The 17028-nt window shown below is 37.7% G+C and overlaps 1 protein-coding gene across 1 annotated transcript in view; it reads right to left on the reverse strand.

Annotated features, from left to right (window-relative positions):
* Positions 1 to 17028, reverse strand: part of LOC150087120 (twitchin-like) — a 3511780-nt gene that overhangs the window by 2234435 nt on the left and 1260317 nt on the right. Inside the window, 1 exon segment of the mRNA XM_090372971.1 lies at positions 3281 to 3437. Coding sequence (XP_090229097.1) covers positions 3281 to 3437 — 157 coding nt within the window.

The following is a 17028-nucleotide window of genomic DNA, read 5'->3' on the forward strand; positions in this document are numbered from 1 at the left end:
GTTGGTTGGTGGAACAGACTGCCATCCCTTGTGGTGGAGGTTGGTAGCCTAAATAAGTTTAAGGCTCAGCTGGACAGGTATTTGGAATGAACAGAGGGGTGAAGTGGAAGTGGGTTTTTTTTTTTTTTTTTTTGGCTGATGCTGCATAAGCTTGCTTTCTTGCATCAAATGCCTCTACTAATGCTAATGCTAATGCTAAAAGAAGTATTAGAATTTATAGTACTTAGTATCATGCATGGGTTGAAAGTTGAAAAGACTGAAGATACCATATTTCCCCATGTATAAGCCGCACCTTAATTTTGGGGCCCGAAATTTGAAAAAAAAAAAAAAAATGTATTACATAAAGTTATTGAACTCAAGTTTTATTCATCATGAAATTCATACAACTCATCACTGTCAAAACTCCCATCAATTAGCTTGTCCTCATCTGTGTCTGATGACAAATCACTGTCGTCATATATTGCCTCGTCCTCAGTTCCATCTATGGCATTTGAAATGCCACACTTCTTAAATGATGACCCCCAGGGACTCACATCTGGTGAGTATGGGCTTGGCACATCCAGGGGCCTGAGCTGGACATCATCATTCTTCTTTTTCTTGGTGATTCCTTCCTACTTCTCTCTCTCTCTCTCTCTCTCTCTCTCTCAGGGTAACTTGTGAATTTTTTTTTGGCTAGTGCAGCATAAGCCTCAGGCTTTCTTGCACCATAAGGCTAATAATAATAATAATAATAATGACAACGATCTCAATCTTGATATTATCCCAGGATCTTTTCACCCAGGTACAAACTTCTCCTATAGTTGGTTTTTTCACTCTTCCTGCTGTTGTAAAATTGTCCCCAGAAGACTTTATCCATTGGTTCCATTCATCTCTCATGGCAGCTTTGAAGGGTTTGTTAATGCTGACATCAAGTGGTTGGAGCTGGGATGTCAAGCCTCCAGGTATGATGGCAAGTTTTGTTTTTTGCTCTGCAGCAATCTTCTTTGTATTTTTTGTTATGTGTGCCCTGAACTGATCAAGCACCAATAGGGCAAGTTTGCATAAGAGCCCCCCTGTTCTCCTGCTCCAAACTTTCTCAAACCAGATCTTCATCCCATCCTGATCCACCCAACCTTTGTCATGAACATGGACAACCACTCCTCGGGGAATGTCTTCTTTTGGCATTGTTTTGCGTTTGAAAATCAGCATAGGAGGCAGCTTGGTTCCGTCAGCACAACAAGCTAGAACAACTGTATAATGGCTCTTTTCATGTCCACTTGTCTTCACAGTTAGTTTTCACCCCCTTCTTATCAACAGTTCTGTTACTTGGGACATCAAATTGAAGGGGGACTTTGTCCATATTTGCAATCTGTCCCAACTCAAACTGATGTGTCTTCCGACATTGAATGACAAAACGATGAAATTCAAGGAACTTCTGCTCATAGCTTTCAGGCATCTTTTGGGCAAGTCTGGTGCATGTAGGCATGCTTAGTCCATTCCGTTTCATGAACCTGAAGCACCAATTGTGTTCTCCTTTGAAATCAGTAACTTCTTTTTCATCAGCAATTCTTCTTGCCTCATGCTGAACCATCTTTGTGGACACAGGAATTCCAATTGCCCTTTGCTCCTCAATTCATATCTTCAATTCCCTCTCTAAATCAGGCCATTTTGCTGACTTGGAGTTTTCAGTAGGGTTTCTTCTTCCCGTAGCCAGTCTCAGATTGTTTTTTCAGTTGGAGGAGGTCCAAACTTACGTTCAGCAGCACAATTTCCATTCACTTTTGCAAACTGGATCACTTAACTTGAATTCTGCACTGTACAAAAATCTTTTCTGAGCCATTTCTGGGCAGAACATGGCAAAATGTAACCTAATATACCGGTAACAAGTGCGAAACAATGAGCGCAAAGACAAGTGCAAAAAACCGGGAAATGCAAGTAAAAAAAAAATCTACAACCACTGCATAAGACGCACCCAGTTTTTATACCCCAAATTTTTCGAAAAAAGGTGCGTCTTATACATGGGGAAATACGGTACTTGCTGAAATTAGATTTATAGGCAATCTCTTGTTATCAATACTGTTACCATTTATATCATGGTCCAATGTGGTACATTCTTCTCTTTCTTTGCTACTGTTCTTTACACTCAGCCAAAAACTGCTCAAAAGAAAAATCTGCCTTAGGATGTCTGATCATCTGAGTAATTTTACCATAGACTAATTTACATTTATAGTACGATTCAGGGCTCCTGAATAATAATTATAATCCCATGCATGTTTCTTTCCTAACACTAAGCCCATAAGTTCTTTTCAGATTAATCTTAATTTAAACCTTGAGCAATAACCAGAGGCAGACTGGCCTAGGCAGCTAGGTAGTGACTGCCACCAGGGCCAACAGCATTTGTGGCGAGTTAATATTAAAAAAAATGGGGGGGGGGCAAATCCATTACCAGCCAACAGTCCACCTCTGGCAATAACTCCTTGTTGGTATAAATTACTTATTAGTTCTTATAATTTGAATATTTTCAAATCATAAGAACTAATAAGTTCTAAGAACTAAAACCTCTTTGAATATTTTCAAATTAACATTTGTATTTCTTAAAATTACCATCTTACTTCACTGAAAAAAATTTCAAAAGATGTCTAAGCCCATCACAATTTCTTCCCTTTTATCCTTCATAACAGTTATTCCTTTGAATAAATCTAGCATAAATACACTGTGATCACTGCCTCCCGACACTTCCTTCACTTGAAGATTTTTTTAATATATGATGACTCCTTGCTAATAGCAAGATCAAGAATTTTGCTTTCCTTTACTACATCTCTGGTATGTTGATAGACATACCAGAGATGCAGACATCAGAAAGCAGTCAAAGAAAACTTGGTGCAATAAGCACCCAGCAAGATATACTAAGTCACCAAAATCATATATTTCAATTTCACTTGTATCTGATTATCTTTTTTTGCCAATCCAAATTTTCCAGGAGAAAAAAAAAAAAAAAGAAAAAAAAGTGAAACGATTATATTCCCACAAATGACTTAGTCCTTTCATTTTTGCTTATTATTTCAAATTTCCATTCTCATTACCCATGTAAAGTTCTGCTATTAAATTACATTGTTGCCAACAATAGCTGGATAGCTATAGTAAGTAATTAAGGAAGAATATATGAATATAACAAATCTTGTTATATCCATGCTTGCTAAAATAAATGAAACACCTAAGATATTTTCCCTATTACTGTTATTATAATAATTATTATTTCCTAAAATCGGAAGAAGAAGAAGAAAAAAAGTTTTTTTTTTACCAAGAATGATAATTTCAACATCTGCTTCATCCTTTCCTACTTCGTTTTCTGCAACTATGGTGTATTTTCCTGAATGCTTTCTTTCAGCAATATGGAGAGTGAATTTAGTACTGTAATCGATATTCGTGATTTCAACTGTATCTTTACTCTCCACTATCTGAAATATATAAATGGCACTTAAATAAAAAGTTATATCTTAAGTAATTTAGTATAAGTTGGAATTTTATTTCTGTGTTATATGCCTCATATTATTGAATTAACTTACAGTAATTTTTATTTTAAACCTTAAACAATAAAGAAGGATTAAAATTATGGATGATGTAACGTGAGTTGCTCCTTTATAACATACCACAAATCAAAAGGTCCCAGGTTCAATTCTGGTTGCTCCTCCTATATTTGAATTTTGATAGAGAATGGGGTTATGGATATACTACCAGGGAAGGGTGGACAACATGGAGTCAGCACAAACCCATTCAAAAGTTTTTTCAAATATAACTGAGGTGAATATCATCTTATGCTTCCAACTGTAATTCACTATTATGACAAAGTTCTGTCCACTTCTAATTTGCAGGATATACCAAATGCAGAAAAACACTTCTCTGTATCAATAGCAACTTTTAATGTAAAAGAAATAAAAATTGATCTATAGAGCTTACAATCAGTTTCAATACAATTTCGAATTTTGGGATGGCTATGGAATTAAACTAGAATTAAAAAATTACAGAATTTAAATAGAACATTTATTTACTTTATTTTAACAATTCATCAATCAGTTTATTGTCAAGAATATATATGGTAGCTCATCCAGAATAACCAACCTAATGACAAGAAGGGCTTATATAAAATACAAAAAGGAATATTAAAAAAATGATAAAAATTAAAAACAAACAAGAGAATAATTTTTATATACAGAATTCAACAAACAGTAATCATATAAGATTAAAAAAAAGAAACAAAACTATATCACTTTGGAGAGAACTCCATATTCACAGGAAGAAAATTGCTTGTCGCTATTGCTTGGCACTCGGGGGCCCTATCTAAAAGAAAACTTCTTACAATCTAATCTAAACCTCGACAACTGTAATTTGAATTTATGGTTGGTTGTATTAGATTTTTTTGGCACATCAGTGTCTAAGGCTATAATGTGCCAAAGCCAAGTCATATAAAAGGGAAGGTTTATATTTTTATATTTCAGTGACCAAAAAAATTAGGTCACTACATCAAGATGTATAGAAATAAAGATATGTAAGACCTTCATAAAAACGGTAACTTTTAAATACGGGTAAAAATATTTAAAATTTTTAAATAACTAAACAGCTGATAAATTTAGATTGTTGGATAAAATGTGACTGAGTGTATAAGGCTCAGTCAGATGGCTAAAAGCAGTAAAATATAAACAATATTCGTGCCTGTAAAGTGGGCACTTGGATAAAATATGTCTTGCTGTTAAAAAGGTGTCACATTGCTCACACACATAGGACAGTCTTCTGCCCTCAGCACAAATGAATGAGTAAGATGACTGTATCCTATGCGGAGGCGAGCTAGAACAACTTCCTCTCGGTGGTTCCTGTGCAGACTCGACTGCCATAGTTTAATTACAGGCTTTATCTCATAGAGCATGTTTGTGACCTGCCCATGCCAAGATTGTTGTCACTGGGAGAGTAATCTTTTGCATAATAATTGCCTGTAGTCTGTATATGAGACTGACTAGCTAAGGTTGTTCTGTGGTTGAGGTGACTAGGCTCCAGCATCAGCCAGTTCATTACCCTTGATCCCAGTGTGGCTAGGGATCCAACAGAAACGGATGTCAAAAGAACGTTCAAAGAGAGAATGCAATATCTGCTGAACCCAAGTCAGGAATAGATGAGGATTATATTTCATCCCTGATAAAGCCTGTAGTACACTTAAAGAGTCTGTGTATACCATAAACCTTTGGTAATTGTGGGTTTTAATGTGGTGCAAGGTTAACTCAACTGCATACAACTCTCCTGAGTATGTGCTGCATTTGTTGGGTATATTCTCATATATAGTGTTATTTGGGAAGATGGGAACAGACCTGACAGATACCTCCAACTTCGAGCCATCAGTGAAGACAGAGAAGAAGTCAGAGTATTTGGTTCGGTAGGCAGCATAGAGTTTTTGGTATACAGAGTTCAAAGTGGTGGCCTTTCCCCACTTGTTAATAGAGAAATTGCACGGTTGTGTTTGAGCATGCCAGGGTGGGGTTAGTTGCCTTCTGGATATGGTAACATTCCCTACGGTTATATTAAGCTCCCTAAACAGCTCCTCGATACGAATACCAAAGGAATGGTTGGCAGTCTGATGTTATAGTTATAGAGATTTTCCCATTGTGGCTCAAAACCAGATGTCTACCTGGGATGGTCTGGCAGGGATTTTAGTTTGAAGGTGTACTGAAGAGACAACTGTTTCCTATGAAGTAACAGTGATGACTCATATGCTTCAACTTTGGACTGGAAATGTTTGAAATGCTCCAGTGGCAATACAAATCACCACTGGAGCATTTTGGTGGATAGGATCCAACCATTGAAGTACACTGAGTCTAGCATATGCATATACCTGGAATCTGTAATCTAACTTAGATCACACGAGTGCATGATAGAAGTGTAATAATGTGCATCGGTCTGCGCTCCAAGAGATACATGAGACAACACATAGGATGTTCAAGTTTCTCATGCATTTTGCACATAGTTGACGGATGTGCTGTAGCAAGGTCAACTTTCTGTCAAGTAGGAGCCCCAAAAATCTAGTCTCAGGTACTACCAGAATAGCATTTTGCCCTAGTCTCGGTTCAGGTTGAAGATTACACTTGCTGCAAAAGTTCAGGCAAATGGACTTTTGTGGAGAGAACTTGAAGCCATTATTCATTGCCCATGAGCTCAGGTGGTCAATGACATGTTGCAGTTGTCTCTCGCTTACCCTCATGATGCAAGAATGAGAGAAAATGCTACAATCATCAACAATAAAGGGCACAATTCACAGTTGGAGGAAGTTGTTCTGTGATGGAACTCACTTTGATGGCAAAAAGCGTAACACTTAAGATGGATCCTTTAGGTACTCCCTCCTGTTGGCTGAAAGGCTGAGAGAGTGTAGATCCTACATGAACTTGGAATGAACGATGGATTAAAAAGTTTTTTATAAAAACTGGGAGATAACCTCTAATGCTATAAAAGTCTTTTAAAATTTCAAATCTCCAAGTTGTGTCATACACTTTTTCAATATCGAAGAACACAGACACCAGGTATCCTCGTTTTAAAAAGGCATCTCGAATAGAAGTTTTGAGCCTGATTAAATGGTCCAAAGTGTACCTATTCCTTCGCAAGCCACACTGTACATTGGAAAGGAGCCCACCTCCAAATACCATATAAGGCAGGTGTTTTACCATTCTCTCCAGGATTTTGCACAGACAGCTAGTCAGAGCGATAGGGTGATAGTTGGTTGGGATTTTTGGATCTTTTCCTGGCTTAGGAAAGGCAAGCACGATTGCCTTACGCCTGGAATCTGGAAATTGCTCTTCTGGAAAGATCCTATTGTACAGAAGGAGCAAATGGCACATCAATTTAGTTGACAGGTGTTTGATCATTTCATAATGGCTATCTGGTCCAGCAGTGCATGTCTTTGTAAGAGTAAGAGCTATTTTTAACTCTTCTATGGTCCCTTATAAGGATGAGAATCCTTACATTTGAAGGTAATGGGATGCTTTTCAGTTTGTTTTTGAAGACCAAGAAATCTGGGGAGTAAGAGGATGTTGAAGAGATGGTAGAAAAAGTTTCCCTAAGAACATTAGCTATTGCAGTTTGATCTGCAATAACACATCCATTACATTAAAGGAGCGAAGAAGGGTGCGATGTATATTTCCCCTTCATTTACCGGATTTTGTCGCAGACAGCTTTAGCACTGGTCAACCGTGTAATAGTGGATGTAAAGTGGATTCACGATGCCTTTTGGCTCTGACGTTGAATATAGCGTGCTTTGGCATGTGCACATTTGAAGGCTAAGAGATGGCTGTGGTGGGATATCGACAAAATATCCCCCAAGACTTGTTTGAGGGATATCACTACAAAGTATATTTATAGATTTTTCAATATTGTATAACAGTCTATATTCACAATCATTTGCACCAGTTTCATCCAATGCTATCCTCAGGACTGCTACAGCTTCACAAATTTGCAGTTTTGTAACTGGAATTAATTCGGGTTAATCTTCATTTTCCTCCTCGGCGAAATTATCAGTAGCAGACTTCGCAATTTCTTCATCTGTTAAACCTGTAGGTAACTTGTTGATCATCTTCTATGTTCACCCAATCATTAAATTTCAGTTCACCCAGGTCTTAAGGCTTTTCAACATGATCAGTATTGTGATTATTTGACCATCATGAATAATTAATCTACATTTTTTGAAACAGTTGCTAATGCAGGTTTCAGAAACTTTATTCCAGGCACTCATTGTCATATGAAGTGTATCTAGAATGGTTATCTGCTTTGCGATATCAGATGGTGTTCCCAAACCTTCATCTCTAGACCAGGTGATTCTTCACCTCATATCCAATCTATAAAAGGTCTTAAAGGTTTTTATTGTTCCCTGATCAAGAGTTTGAAACAGTGACGTGGTATTCGAAGGTAGAAAAACTAATTCAATGCTTTTGAAAGTCAACTTTGAGCTGGGCAGTTGTCCAAAACCAATGCAATTTTTTTGTGTTTCTTATCCAATTGCAAATCCCATTTAAGAAGATAATCTTCAAATAAAGAAGCTGTCATCCAAGCATTGACATTATTGGCATATTCAAGGGATAGCTGTTTTAATCAACTTAAAACATTTAGGCAATTTACTCTTGCCTATAACTAACGGATTCATCTTAATTGTTCCCATCATGTTGCACGTTAAAAGAACTATAATCCTGTCCTTGATCTTCTTTCTTGTTGACAAAGAGGAATTTTTAAAAATCATGCAATGGTCTGGGGTAACCCTGTAGTACAACCCTGTTTCATCTGTATTAAAAAAATGTCTACAGGATTATAAATGCTTAACACAGTTTGCCAAGAGGTTTACAACCAAGTGTCAGCTGCAGAACCATCAGAATCCTGTTTTTCTCCATGAAGATTTTTGTTAACAATATCATGCCTCTCCTTCCATCTAGTCAGCCATCCATCTGTCACCTTAAACTCTTCGTTTAGTTTTTCAGCAAAATCATTATCTTTTTGAAGAAGAATGCTACAATCGAATGGTGCATTAAATGAGCTGGCTTGTTTAAACCAAACAAACAGAGCTTCATCTACTGTTTGGCATTTCTCTTCACACGTCCTTTTTCTGGTTTCACTAATCACATTAGTGTTTAATGTGTGATGTAATTTTAAAAATTTTGAAAAAAAGATGGGTGAAGCACTACTAATTTTACTGTTGCTTCCCTTTGAGTTTAATTTATAGTACATTTCTATAATTTGTAACTTAACTTTTATTCAAATTCACTCACTTTCTGTTCACCAATTTTTTTTTTTTTTTTTTTTGGGTAGTAAAATTTAAAACATGGTAAAAAAGATAAGTGTTAATAACAAAGCACACAGCACACACACAAATTGGAACTAACACAACACAAGCAAGTGAGATGAAGTTTAGATATGGAAATGAAGAGAAGATTTCACTGAAGGGGAAACACATTTCACCATAATAACGTGAACACAGAATTCCAGCTATTGGTATTATTGCAAATGCAATAAGATCGAGTTTACTACCTGTTTATTGCACTAACAGAAAAGCCCAGTAAACTGGAAATTGCAAATTATTTTTATTGTTTTATGGTTGTGACCTCCAGAAATGTGCTTTGGAAAAATATCACAGAGGCGTTCAAAATTAATTCTTATAACCGAAAATGTGATTCTAGTAAACGATGAAAGTGTAGTGCATTTTACTGATTTGAATCGGTTCTTCAAAATTTGATTCTATAATGTGGCTGATTCTAATAACCAGCGATCACTGTGAAGGGCGCTTACTGTGTATATATATATAACCATAAAAATAAATTAGAATAAGAATTAAAAATAATGCTGTTCTCGCTTTATGAGCTTTTTTTTTTTTTTTTTCAAAGTATCAAGTATCAACAAAATCGAAAAAATGAACATTAATTGCAAAAAATGAATGTTAAACATTCATAAATACCGCATTTTAAACCACGCACGTAGCTATACAATACAGTGTAGCCAGCTTTACGAGCACCTCCATAGCCAGGTGGGAAGGAGCAGCAGTGCGTAGCACAGGCTTCTTGATTAGACCGGGGTTCGAGCCCGTCACCACAAAATACAGAGGATGCGGAAAGGTCAGGGAATGATCACCACATATCCCAGAGCAATATGGCCTTAGTTGCTAATGCTCCTAATAACAACAATAACAACCTTCTATTGAACATCTTTTCTCCCTTTCCCCTCCCCTAGAATTTACCATTTTCTATACCATTTGCTTGTCAATACTTTTTTTATTACCTTACACCCCTTTAGCACTTCACATACATTTGTATTATATTCCACATTACACTTTTGTAAATTTGTATTTATTTTAATTTACATTTTTTACACTGTGTAGGGAGGACTACCTTGTCTACTAGTATTACGATAAAAGGCCGCATATTTGCCCCTCCCCCCTTTCTAATATTACAGAAAAGTTTAGAAATGCAGTGCCTGAAACATGGTCAGGAGTAGTCTGCTGATAAATTTCCTGGCTATGTATCATATTTTTATCTACTATATTCAGATTTTGCATATTTACCATCCCCTGATTCGACCTCTTGCTAAAATTGCCCTCCCATATCTGAATATAGTGTTATTTATTTATTTACTTATATATTCCTTTTTTTTTATTTTTATTTTTTTTTTTCAGTCCCAGTTCATTTTGCACTAGGTTTTTCAAATTCTTTCACCTGTTTAACCACTACTTCACTTAAACTTTCTACTATCCATTAAACTTTGCTTACTTCTGGCACCTTGTATACTTTTCATTTCCATTCTGAGAGACACTTTATATATATATATATATATATATATATTTTTTTTTTTTTTTTTTTTTTTGAAAACTCAAAGTGCAAGGGGTATTAGAACCTATAGTACTTATTACTGTACATGGGATGAAGATTAAGATGTTGAATGAAGACACTTGTTTTTCTGGAGATTGTAATTTTCAGGAAATACTAAGCAAATAATAACAGGGGATACATGGACTAATGGATTAACAGTAGCCGCTGGCAGTGATAAAAGTGATTCTTGCACTACTTCTATTGAAATGCAATTGAGCAGCAGCCCGGAAAGCAAGGCAATGGAAATTTCCAGGACTGCTGGGAGTCATAGTGGAACAAGTAAATAGGCTGTGTTAGGGTAACTAAGAGTAGAAACAAGTGCATGTATACTTGCATGTACACCAGTGCTAGGAGTATAGTTAATAAATTCGATGAGCTTGAAGTGCTAGTCAAGACATCAAAGGCAGATACTGTTGGGATATCAGAGACATGGTGTCACACAGGCATAAGCAGTGCAGAACTGGAATTTGGGAAGTATAATGTGTACAGAAAGGATAGACAGGACAGGAAGGGAGGAGGAGTTATGCTGTTAGTTAAGAAACACAAAATCTACGAAGTGCATCCAATTGATGTGGGTGGACAATGCAATGTTGAGTCTGTTTCGTGTGACATAAGCACAGGGAAAGGAAAAATGAGAGTAGGTGTGTGTTATAGGCCTAATGAATCTGATGAGTATAATGAGCAATTGTGCAGAGAAATAGTGTGGGCCAGTAAATTAGGTTGTCTTATAATGGGGGATTTTTCTTTCCCGGATATTGACTGGAATTTGTGGGTTGGTCACTCACACACTAGCAAGGCTTTTGTGGATTTATTGGATGATTGTTTTCTACAGCAGCATGGTTGGGAGGCAACTAGAGGGAGTAATACTCTTGATCTGATTATCAGTAATGATTCTTCATGCATCAAGAATCTGCAGATAAAGGAACCACTAGGTGGCAGTGATCAGAGTGTGCTAAAGTGGGATTTACTCAAAGAGGTAACTACCATCAAGGGAAAGGGAAGGGTTTTTGCTTTCGTAAAGGTGGCTACGGTGAGCTGAGACACTATTTAAATTCTATACGGTGGAACCAGCTGATGATGTTACCAACAGCAAATTCAATATGGGAAGCATTCAAAGAATTTATCTTGGAAGCTACTAGGCTTTTCATACTAACAAAGAAATATTGTTCAAGATTTAGGCCTAAATGGATGTCAGATGAACTAATTAGACATGTGGCAGAGAAAAAAACTGCATGGGTTACATATAAATTAACAGGTGACACGGAAGCCTATGATAGCTATAAGCTATCATAGGTCTGTAACCAAGTTACAAAGGAGGTTAGGCAGGCAAAGGCAGATTACGAGAAATCTTTGGCAAAGGATGCAAAGAAAAACAGCAAAGGGTTCTTTACTTATGTAAACTCTAGAAGGAAGGGGATGAATCAGATTGGTCCACTTGATATCGATGGCTCAACTGTTGATGATTTTGTATCGACATTCACACATGAGGAGATATTCAGGGAGGGGAATGCCAGAGGTGTATTCAACTCTGGCAGTAAGCCAAATAATCTTGTAAAAACTGAGCAGAAATTGTTGAAGATAAACACAAGAAAGACACCTGGGGTGGATGGAATCTATCCAGTTATATTAAAGAAGACAGCAAAGGAAGTAAGCAAACCCTTAGCCATAATTATGAGAGCTTCCCTGGACTCAGGGGAGGTACCCATGCACTGGAGATGTGCAAATGTGAACCCAATACAAAGGAGGATCAAAGGGAGACACAGGTAATTACAGACCTATTAGTCTAACATGTGTTCCAGGGAAATTAATGGAGGCACTGGTTAAAGAAGCATTGCAGGATCATCTAGACAAGACTTCAGTTATAGCTCGGACACAGCATGGGTTTGTTAAGGAGAAATCTTGTCTGACTAATTTGATTGGATACTATGATATAGTCACAAAGGAACTGGATCCAAAGAATAACTTTGATATCATATATGAAAAACCTTAGAAAATATCTTAGAAAAACCTTTTATACTGTTGCACATGGAAGACTGCTACACAAATTGGAGCAGTGTGGCACTGAAGGCAAAATGATGCTATGGATAAAGGGATGGTTGAGCGGGAGAAGAGTGTGGTAATCAATGGACACTGCTCTTCATGGACTAATGTTATTAGTGGAGTCCCTCAGGGTTTAGTGTTGGGTCCATTGTTGTTTTCTGTATTTATAAACGATACGGATGATGGTATATCAAGCTTAATGTCCAAGTTTGCAGACAATACGAAGGTTGGCAGGGTTGTTAATGACACTAATGACAGTACGCTGCTGCAACAGGACCTAGAAAAGTTGAGCAGATGGACTGAGAGGGGGCAAAAGAAGTTTAACACTGACAAATGTAAAATACTACACATGGGAAGCAGTAATCCCAGAGTAACGTATCAACTGTATGGTTCCACACTGACAGTGGTAGAGAATGAAAAGGACCCGAGGGTAATTGTGCAGGCAGATATGAAGTTTTGCGAGCAGTGCAGACTGTCTGGAAGAGTAGCTCATGGTGTCTTGTCAATGATATACAGGAATTTTTCTAGGAGGGATAAGGAGGTGATTATCCCCTTGTATAATGCAACAGTCAGGCCACACCTTGAGTACTGTATACAGGTCTGGAGGCCTCATTTTAAGAAGGATGTTGAGCTGTTGGAACGAGTACAGAGAAGGGCAACAAGATTAGTGAATGGAAAAGAGGGTTGCTCTTACGAAGAAAGGCTTAAGTTTTGCAAATTACTGTGACTGGAGACTAGGCACCTGCAAGGGTGATCTGATTGAGGTGTATAAAGCCTTGAATTGTTTGATCTTGCTCAATGCAGATGGATTCTTCCTCTTGCTCAGAATAATCGCCTGAGATGGCAAAAATTCAAATTGAGGAAAGATGGTTATAGGATAGATGTGTGGAAGTTTGCCTTTAGCCAGCGGGTGGTTGATTGGTGGAACGAACTTCCATCTGCCATTGTAGAAGTTGATAGAAGGCAGAACTTGACAAACATTTGGAGCGAGTGGATGTGTGAAAGAAGGGGTTTTTTTTTTTTTTTTTTTGTCTGATGCTATATAAGCTTGCTTTCTTGCATCATGTGCCTTTGCTAATGCTAATGCTAACCAGGCTCTATCGGAAATTGGAATTGAAGAAATAAATGAGTAAGAAGAAAGGTTGTGTAAGTTAGAAATTGGATAGTACAAGGATGCTGACTTTTTCATCACATGGTCAGACTGGTTTGGAAGAGAGAGCAAGAATTACAGAAGCCAACTCAGAAGAAGAGTGCTCAAGGAAGTATCTATAGAAAAAAACATGCAGCATAAGAAGAATGTCCATTAGAAAGACAAAAGAGAAATTTTGTTAGAGATTGGTCATTAATTGAATTAACTGCCCTATTTAAATGGAGATTTGCACAGAGTGTGGAGATGTTTGGAAGAAAGGAAATGCTGAAAGTGAAAGGGAAAAAACTCATTTTTTTTTGATGTAAGCAATATTTGTGATGTGCTTATGCCAAGAGAGATTAGAAGTCAGGATATTCCCTAATATACATATGTGATCTTGTCTAGAAATCTGAGCATTGTCGTTGAAGATAAGCATAGGGGCAAAAGAATTGTTTTTGTGAAAAATAAGATGGGACTGAGCTTCGAAGGATTGAAATTAACTAAGTTATCTTTTCCACACTGGAAAATTACCTAGAGATTAGCATTTAAGTAATTGGTAATAGATATTCAAGAAGTGGAGCTCTTTAGGCAGGATAAGGTTTCTCAAAGTGGAAAGTGGAATGCAATGTGCTGTCATCAGCATAAACACGGATAGGATTTCCATTCAATGGGAGAAGGCGATCAATATAAATGATAAAAAAAGAGTGGAAGAAAGAACTGAACCTTGGAGAACACTAACATTAGTGGAGAACTTCATATCTGACTGCACAATTTTCCAGAGAGGTCTTTTTAAATTTTCACTACCACGAGTGTAGAATCACACAGTTGGTGCATTACTCTGGGAGTTACTGCTATCTGTAGGCAGAACTTTGCATTTTTCAATATTAAAATTCAATTGCCGAACTTTTCCAGCCCAATTGCCGAACTTTTCCAGCCCAATTGCCGAACTTTTCCAGATCCTGCAGCAGTACCATAACATGATTAGCACACGATAATTGTCTTTAACAAACCTACCAACCTTTATATCATCTGAAAACTTGGACATTAAGCCTGATATGCTTTCATCAATATCAGTAATCAATGATACTGATAAATGAACTTCATTAATAACAGTAGTCCATGAAGTGCAGTGTGCATTGATTACCACTGATTGTCTACTCCCACGCAACCATCCCTCTATCCATAGCAACAAATTGCCCTTAATGCCACACAGTTTCAATTTGAATGGCAGTCATTTATGTGCAACAGTATCAAAGGCTTTATTGAAATCCAAGATATATAGATTGACCAATAGATTGACCAATAGACAAAGACCAATAGATGGACAGTAGCCACTGGCAGAGGTGAAAGAGATTCTTGCACTGCTTCTATTAGAATGAGCAGAAGCCTGAAAAACAAGATGCATGATATTTCAGAGACTGCTGGGAGCCATTGCGGTACAAGTAAACACATGGGTTGTGTTAGGGTAGCTAAGAATAGAAACAGGTGCAGGTATACTTGCGTGTACACCAATGCTAGGAGTTTAGTAAATAAATTTGATGAATTTGAGGTATTGCTCAAAACATCAAAGGCAGATATTGTTGGGATATCAGAGACGTGGTGTCACACAGATATAAGGGATGCAGAACTGCAATTTGGGGAGTACAACGTCTACAGAAAGGATAGACAGGATAGGAAGGGGGGAGGGGTTATGCTATTAGTTAAGAAACACATAAAAACCAAGGAAGTGAAGCCAGTCGACATCGCTGGACAGTGCAGTGTTGAGTCAGTTTGGTGTGACATAAGCATTGGGAGATCAAAATTGAGAGTAGGAGTGTGCTATAGGCCTAATGACTCTGATGAGTATAATAAGGAACTGTACAGGGAAATAGAGTGGGCCAGTAAATCAGAGAGACTTATAATGGGAGATTTTAATTTCCCAGATATTGACTGGAATTTGGGGGATGGTCACTCACACACTAGCAGGGCTTTTGTGGATTTATTGGATGATTGTTTTCTACATCAGCATGTTCGGGAGGCAACTAGAGGCAGTAATACTCTTGATTTGATTATCAGCAGTGATTCTTCATGCATTAAGAATCTGCAGATAAATGAACCACTAGGTGGCAGTGATCACAGTGTGCTGAAGTGGGATTTACTCAAAGAGGTAACTACCATTAGGGGTAAAGGGAAGGGTTATTGCTTCCGTAAAGGTGACTACGATGGACTGAGACAGTATTTAAATTCTATACAGTGGGACCAACTGATGATGTTACCAACGGCACATTCAAAATGGGAAGCATTCAAAGAATTAATCTTGGAAGCTACTAGGCTTTACATACCAACTAAGAAATATTGTTCAAGGTTTAGGCCAAAATGGATGTCAGATGAACTAATGAGGCATATGGCAGAGAAGAAAAATGCATGGGATACTTACAAATTAACACATAACACAGAAGCCTATGATAGATACAAGTTGATATGCAACCAAGTTACAAAGGAGGTTAGGCAGGCGAAGGCAGATTACGAGAAGTCCTTGGCAAGGGATGCAAAGAAAAACAGCAAAGAGTTCTTTACTTATGTAAACTCTAGAAGGAAGGGGACGAATCAGATTGGTCCACTTGATATTGATGGGTCAACTGTTGATGATCCTGCTCAGGTAGCTAACAAACTAAATGAATATTTTGCATCGACATTCACACATGAGGAGTTATTCAGCGAGGGGAATGCCAGAGGTGTATTCAACTCTAGCAGTAAGCTACAGAATCTTGAAATAACTGGGAGTAAAGTGGAGGAGAAACTGTTGAAGATAAACACAAGAAAGGCACCCGGGGTGGATGGAATCTATCCAGTTATATTAAAGGAGGCAGCAAAGGAAGTAAGCAAACCCTTAGCCATAATTATGAGAGTTTCCTTGGACTCAGGGGAGGTACCCATAGACTGGAAATGTGCAAATGTGACCCCAATTCACAAAGGAGGGTCAAAGGCTGACACAAGTAATTATAGACCTGTGAGCTTAACTTCTGTTCCAGGAAAGTTAATGGAGGCACTGGTTAAAGAAGCACTGCAGGATCATTTAGACAAGACTTCAGTTATAGCTCGGACACAGCATGGTTTTGTTAAGGGGAAGTCTTGCCTGACCAATTTGATTGGATATTATGATGCAGTCACAAAAGAACTGGATGCAGGGAATAGCTTTGATATTATATACTTGGATCTTAGAAAGGCTTTTGATACTGTTGCACATGGAAGACTGCTACACAAATTGGAGCAGTGTGGCATTGGAGGCAAATTGCTGCTATGGATAAAGGGGTGGTTGAGGGGGAAAAGGCAAAGAGTGGTAATCAATGGACACTGCTCATCGTGGACTAATGTTATTAGTGGAGTCCCTCAGGGCTCAGTGTTGGGTCCATTATTGTTTTCTGTATTTATAAATGATATTGATGATGGTATATCAAGCTTAATGTCCAAGTTTGCAGACGATACAAAGGTTGGCAGGGTTGTCAAGGACACTACTGACAC

Source organism: Mastigoproctus giganteus, chromosome 4 (genome assembly GCF_048544385.1).
Source record: "Mastigoproctus giganteus isolate SK-2022 chromosome 4, ASM4854438v1, whole genome shotgun sequence".
NCBI lineage: Eukaryota > Metazoa > Arthropoda > Arachnida > Uropygi > Thelyphonidae > Mastigoproctus > Mastigoproctus giganteus.